At 34.7% G+C, this 7,658-nt stretch overlaps 1 protein-coding gene across 1 annotated transcript; it reads right to left on the reverse strand.

Moving 5' to 3' along the window:
* Positions 1-229: 229 nt before the first annotated feature.
* LOC130730032 (WAT1-related protein At5g07050) lies at positions 230-2,293 on the reverse strand. Its single transcript, XM_057581904.1, has 5 exons — positions 1,929-2,293; positions 1,690-1,806; positions 1,152-1,563; positions 887-1,038; positions 230-700 (listed from the first exon to the last, which is right to left on the reverse strand). The coding sequence occupies exons 1-5, from the start codon at positions 2,192-2,194 to the stop codon at positions 469-471; spliced, it is 1,179 nt and encodes a 392-aa protein (XP_057437887.1). The 5' UTR covers positions 2,195-2,293; the 3' UTR covers positions 230-468.
* Between the last annotated feature and the right edge of the window lie 5,365 nt (positions 2,294-7,658).

Genomic DNA, 7,658 nt, shown 5'->3' on the forward strand with positions numbered 1-7,658 from the left:
TGCGGATGACGAATGAGAGAAATAGAGAACAAAATTGGGTGGAAAATAATTAGGGTGTAAATGAATTAGAGTTGTTTCATATTATACATATTAAGCTTTTGAAATAAGTAATTATTTAATATGGTATTCGAACCTCTATGACTTAGGGTGTAGAGTTTAAGCAATTATCTCATAATAAGGCATTATGATATTTGTATTAGAGAGAGGGAGAGGGTGAGAGAGAGAGAGATTTGTGCAATATACATATAATTTTCCTTTGAGGAATGTAAGCAAAATTTAAGTTACATCATGGGCAACTAGGCCACCACATAATGGTCCTAATCATACCATGAAAAGAAAAAGCATTAACAAAAGTTTCTCTTCAGAAACAGTGAGAATGAGGATGAAGGTACACAAAACAAAAACCCCTCGCAATTTCTCTGTTCTCCATAGAATTATTCACCCTTAATTTCCTAATCTCTAGTTCGTTCAAGCTTTCGGAACACCAATAACCACCCTGAATTCTTTGCAATCTTCACCCTTTTGCTTCTCAATGTCATTTGTTTCAACACTTTCTTCCATCACAGTTTCCATCCTCCCATTTTCTTCACAGCACTTCATCACCTCAGTGACTACCTCTACTGTTTCCTCTTCTTGCTCCTTCTGTTTTCCCCATAGAACTTGGTAAAGTCCTATTACAATCAGAATAGCTCCAAGGATCCTGAAAATAAATAAACATACATCAATTATTGCACTGATAACTTACATTAATTGTTTGCCATATTATCAGACGTTGTGCTTTTACATGATTGTGATGTTTCGTATGGATGCAATATGCATCATCACTTTTGGTTTATGATAAGAACTTTGAAAAATGTTAAGTGGAAATAGTGAAATAAGGACTTACCCTCCAAGATAGATTTTTTCTGCTAGAATGAAAGTGCCCATGATGGCCACTATGACCATCATCAAAGGGCTGAAAGCAGTGACAAAAACTGGCCCTTTCTTTTGCATCACAATCCCTTGAACATAGTAGGTAATTCCAGATGATACTATACCCTGAGAATGATAAGAATAAATTATGATGGTTAGATTTTATCATAAATTGTTAACATTGAAAAACTAAGTCATGTGACATTTTTAAGTGGTTAGGTGACCGTTAAATAACTTACCGCATAGGCTGCGGCAAGCAGGTTCATGTCCCAGCCAATGGACCAAACAGAAGGACTGTGCTCCATGACAAAGGTAACTGCAATTGATTGCAGTGTGCCCAAGAAACACACTATTGCTGTGAGTGAGAGCTGAGCAGAGTATTTCCTTAATGTCACTGCCTGAAGGATGAAGAAAGAAGCCCAAGCAAGGGTTGCAATTATGAGAAGAATAGAACCCTTAACCCAATCCTGTTCAGCAGAAGCATTGGTGTTCACTGGCTCATAGTTTCTTGGATGATGCATGTACTGAGACCCCAAAAAATTGATGACTTTCCCTTTGTACAATGTCATCAACATGGCCCCAGCAACTGTAACTCCAGTTCCTAACACCTTTGCTTGGCATCTAACTTTTCTAATGTCCACCTTCTCCATCCTAGTTCATCAAAATCACATAGCAAAAAATCATGTTAGCTCAAAGCAATAGAAAAACCAGACAAAGTGAGCAGAGCATAAAAACAGAGTTAAATAGAGCAAGATAAATGAGATTAATGATTAATACCTGAAAATCACTGCCATAAGAAACGTCATTGCAGGAAGCACGTTGCTTAAAGCACATGAGTAAGTTGGAGAAGTGAATTTCAACCCCGCATAGTATAAGTTCTGATCAATCACAGGCCTGTAAAAACAGAGGAAAACAGAGCATAAAAACAGAGTATAAAAACAGAGGAAAGCAACAAATTTTAGAACACATTTTTTTTAACATTGAATACCAAGTTTTATAGAGAGGAAATTACTAACCCAAGTAGACCCAACACGAACATTTGCATGAACATGACAAATGTAATCCTAGGCCTCACTTTTCTCTCAAGAACAAGTGCAAAGGGAGCAATTGCTGCAGTAGCAAAAGCATGCCTATAAACCACAAGAACATAGTGGCTCATTCCACGGTTGAGTGAAACCTTGGTGATTATGTTCATGCCAGCGAACCCGAATTGCAGAGAAATCATGGCTATGTAAGGTTTGGACCTTTGGAAGAAACTACCACACCAACTATCTCCTTCCATTTTTGTTTGCTGAAAAATTACTAGGGGCAGAGAATTTTGTACTAGAGAGGAAGAACACTTGAACTCGAAGTTGTTTGTGTCTCCTAAGTTAAAAACGTTACCCACTCTATGGTATTTATAGTCCTCCCTAGGGGGAGAATCGTGCTCAGAAGCACTACAAATGTTAAAAACTTAATTAAAATAGAGGAGCATTTGATTTGATTTGAAGCGTGTAAGAATATCATCCCCAAGCTCACACGTGACATCTTTGCACTAGGATTTTTTATTTATTTAACTATAAGTATCACCTACCGAGTTAACAGGGCCGGCCCAAGGACCAAGTCACCCAAGTAAGGGTTTTAGGCCTCTAAAAATATTTCTTTTTACTAAGTAAAAAAGGCCTCTAAAATTTTTTAATAAGTATAAAAGGCCCTAAAAGTTTTAATAAATACATATTTCTTTAGGTAAAAAAACCTCACTTTAAAATTTACTTTAGACCTCGTTAAGTGTTGGACCGGTCCTAGAGTCAATCCTATTTGACTCGAGTGTGTAGTAATTTTCAAAAGTCTTTACCAAGAATTTGTCCTCTAATAATCAAACTTTTAACATTGAAAATTCAAACAAATATTTTTAACCACTGCCCCATACATATAATTTTAGAACTACATACGTCTATATCTTTGCCCTAGGATTAATATACGTAAGCGTAGACCCTGCATATTCTTATTTGTTGTGTGTGTAACTGTGTATGCAGGATAGAAGCAACAATGTGGATTACACGTGGCACAATTCAATTGTTTTACTCAAAAACTTTAGATTAGATTAGATGAATGGCAATCACTATTATGTAGAGTTCATCATAGATACTAATTTAAGAAGTTTTATAATTTTGTATCTTATTTTTTTGGCTATCTAACTTACGGTTAAGCTTTGTCTTCCAAAATGGATCCATAATTTCACTAGCTTTATTGAGTATCTTTAAAAATAATAGAGTTCAGTACACTTCACTTTATTATTTACACCATTAAATGAGTTCCAAAGAAATTATATAAGAAATTATGATAAATTAAAATGAAATATATGGTACTCGCCCATTTTAAGTGAGTGTCAAAGAAATTGCTTTAATTTATTTATAGAAATTCAAATAAAAAAAATTGATTTTCATACACTAATAATCTCATTAAAAAGGATTGTTTAATCAATAAATGTAGACTTAGTTGATAAGACGGATTACTTCCTCTTATAAAGTTCTGTGTTCAATTTTTACTATCAATGTGAAAGATCTGCGGTCTTGAAGATGTGCTCTGGTTGGACCATCTCTCATAGGAATTTCTTACAAAAATTATTTCTATCTCTAAAATGAGTAAGGACATTTTCCGTACACGCTTTTAATTTCTCTGTATCTCTTTTTGTATCACATCCATCACTTATGTCTAATTCCTTTATAACTCACTTTAATTGCCTACGCACAAGAAATGTACACGTACCAAACATTTTCCTTTGTTCAAAATCTTGCCATGCTAGTGAGCAATGAAGTGTCCCAAATGTGATAATAATATAATCAAAGTGACATTCAAATAATGTTAGAAGTGGATTCCACTTGTTGTATGATGGGGTGCTTGCTGATTATGCAAATGAAGGGTTCAAATCATAGGAGCCAATGGTCACTCTCATACGTATACCATGCATCTCTACCAGATATTGAGTTTGACGACGCGGCGAGTTTCTGCCACATCTTATCCATCGGAACAGTGCTGACGATAGGAACTTCACCTGCATGGATTATTGGATATCACTTTAAATTTCCAATATTAATCAATTTTGGAAAACAAAGAGAGGTCAGAGGAGTATTCAACTAATTAAACTATGAGGTTTTTAATTTAACACATGCATGTGTCTGGTTGTTATTCATGAATTCAAATGCAGTATTGTCAATCACTTTTGCAAACATTTTCTGGAAGTAATTTACTAAAAAAAAACCTGCATATGTCATAATATCAAGTTATATATGTATGAGAGAGTAGTTTTTTTTTTAAGGAAAAGACAATACTTGCAAAACCCTAATGAAAAGAGCTTGTTTTCATAGGTGTGGCAATGCAGATTTGATTCGTCATGTCAATCCATCGACCCATTTAAACAGATCAGGATGCGGATGATGTTTGACCCTTAAATCCGTTTTAACTCACCCCGCCCAATGCACTTTAACTCACTCTTTGCTGCGTCAACACTTTACCAGCGCCAATTTTTTAGCCGGATCGATTATTTTCTTTCCTGCTTTTATAACATTACCCGCTCACATGCCTAATCACTATTTGTGTTTTAGTGTTTCCCTCACATTGTTTGTGATAAAGAAGTGTAAGTTGTAACTTAATTACAATAAGGATATGACACGACATCTTCAAGACTCAAGAGAGACACACTAGTAACCACTGCATGCCAAATGATTTTTGTTTGATAGGATTGACCGATCGAACCCACCAACTCAACCTAATATGCAAGGCGGAGACATCTCCAACCCATCTTTCAAAAATGGGTCAATTCTCCCTGCTGCCATTTTTGCAAGACAATGATTTGCACTCAATGTAAAAAATATATAAAGTTGTTCATGAATCATAGTTTTATTTAACTTATAATTATGGGCGCATGGAGTGGTATATTTTGTTGGCTTAAATATCTTTTAAGCCGTATAAAATAAATAGGAGTAAATGATTTTGGTCCCTAATTTTTAAAAGATGATCATAATTTAGTTCTTTTGATTTTGATGGCAAGGGACCTAAACCAAACACAAAAAGGACTAAAGAATGGTGATCTCTAAAAAATTATAGACAAAATTACTATGATCTTTAAAAATTAGGGATACAAACCAAATAAAAAAATTAGGGACCGAAAACCTTTATTTCATATATTAGGACTAAGTTAAGCAGGTGAAGGTTAGATACTTGTCCACATACTTTCGATCGGACTGAGGAAGGTTAACCAATATACTATGCCATGGATTACAGGCAATATATTCAAGAATCTTGCTCCTTTACTATGCATATAAGAAAATGTACTATAAACAAATCTCTATGGGCATGTATATATAATCTATCTATTCCATAAAGGGAGAATGGAGAAAGAGAGTGGCGTGTGTCACGGTTGATTCATGCTATGTAATATCATTAAATATTTACTTAAATAAAACGTAAGGATTTAAATAAAGTAATACTCCCTCCGTTCTTGATCTTTTGTTGTTTAAGATTATGTATATTGTTTAAGAGTTCAATAATTGATATATTTATTGACATAAACACCCATATTTAATGTTGAGTTAAAGTGAAGAAAGAGAATGTAAGTTATTGGTTAAAAAACTTGTTACGATTTTGATTGGTGAAAATAAGAGCCGGTAGGTGAGAGATATAGTATTAAATGAAGGTATACATGGAATAAATTGTGAAAAAATGTTTTGGGTTTGTAAAACAACAAAAAATTTAGAATTTAGACAAAAAATTAAAACAATAAAAGATCATGAATGTAGGGAGTACAATGAACTTGTTAGCTGCATCCTTGTGAAAATTAGTATACCAGTGGGCCAAAAAAATACCTAATTGGTTCTAGTTTTACAGCAATCTCTCGGGTTGGAGTCTTGTGAATGAAAAATAACCTTATAATGAAAGTTAGTCCTACCAAGTATATGTTTCGAGCTCGTAGTATTTTCTCCCATAGAGGTAAAAAAGAAAAAGAAAAATATTAATAGAAGACCACTTCTATGAGTGTGTGTTACATGATAAATAGTTAAAAGACAAGAAACATGTTGAGGAGAGAGGAGTGCTTAAACTAGTTGTGCAGAAAGATTTTTGGTGTTCCCTGCACTTTTAGCAAGACCAAGTTGTGATATGCTATCCTAGAGTACGTGTGTTTGGAGACTAGTTTTGCAATGTAAACAACTTTCCACCTTTATTTATAGGTGACCCCTAATGTGGACCACTTTTAAAGTGGTCTAATTTTAGACCACTTTTTTTAACTTACTATAACAAGTCAACACATTTTTTTAAAGAAATTTAATATATGATAAATTTTTAATGATATTTTTTCTTTAAAAAAAAATAATATGTTGACCTGCTATACCCAATCAAAGTAGAAGGTGTAAAATTACACCACCTAAAAATGGTGCATTTTAGGTTCACCCTTATTTATAAAAAGAGTTTTATTTACTTTTTGTGTTAAGATTTGTGTTAACATCTTTTTGTATTGATTTCAACTGTGTATCTAAACATAGGCTAAGGCTACTGTTGTGCTCAATCCCCTGTTAATTTCCAATGCAGCAAGTACACCAAGCTTAGCAAGTAGTAAAATTTAGGAATGACTCACATGATATGCTGCAAAATATTAATTGCATAGGTTCTTGACAAGATAAGAGATAGGCAAATAGGGCAGCCATTTTTGGCTATTCATTAAAAATGTCAACTAGAGCAATGCTGATCAGAAGGAATTTCCATTAGTGACATAGCATATTCGTTCGATCTCTGACATGCAACGCATTTTTGTGGAAAATGCAAAATTTTGGTCGGATTTTCCTCTGATAATATATATGTTAATGCTCTGTGAATCTCAGATCAATTCAGACATTTTATTTCAATCTGTATTGTGCCATGCCGACCACCTTTTCATTCACTCATTTTCACCTTTGAATATCATCTTTTCTTTCTCGTTCATTAGATTACAGATTATGCAATTGCTCATATTTATGTCTGGTTATCAATATCACACAACATAAAATGGAATATATGAAACCAAGAGTTTGACACTGTGTTTACGTGGTTTTTTGGTAAACAAATATCCTCTTAGTTCGACTAAAGGAAGTTTAGATTCGGGGTCCTTTTGAGAAAACGCTTTGCCAAAGTGTTGCGTGTGTGAGTGCTTTTTCGATAACACCAAGTTGGTTTAAACAGAACTGAATTTCATTACACACGGGTAAATTACAAAGAAATCACATACATCAAAATAACATAAAAACTACAAAAGATGAAGATCTCGACAGGGAAATGCGTAGAAGAACTGGGGAATTAACAAACTTAAATGCAAGAAAACTAAAGCGTTGGTTCTGCAACATACTCCTCCATCGTCACGTTTTGCTCTCTGAGTCTCATTGATGCGGACGTTTAGAGCTTTTTGGTGAACTTTCGGAGTTTTGAGTTGGGAACCTTTCTTTCTGCTGCTGCTTCTTCTATTTATAGTGCTGTCATTGCCCACGTTCTTGGCGGTTTTTCTTGGGTGCATGATGGCTTCGTGGGTTTTGAATTTTGGCGCCATGCCCCACGTTTAGCCGCTGGTTTTCGAGCACGTGACTCTATTGCCACGTGGGTGGTTCTGAGTCGTGGGCAACCGTTGCTATTCGTGGCATCGTGGGTATATGCACGTGCTTGTAGTTACTTGTTACTCGGTAACTGCCTCTTCCATTAGGATGATCGAGATTTCTTCATCTGCTGAGTTTGTCGAGATATAA

This window comes from Lotus japonicus, chromosome 1 (genome assembly GCF_012489685.1).
Source record: "Lotus japonicus ecotype B-129 chromosome 1, LjGifu_v1.2".
Classification (NCBI taxonomy): domain Eukaryota; kingdom Viridiplantae; phylum Streptophyta; class Magnoliopsida; order Fabales; family Fabaceae; genus Lotus; species Lotus japonicus.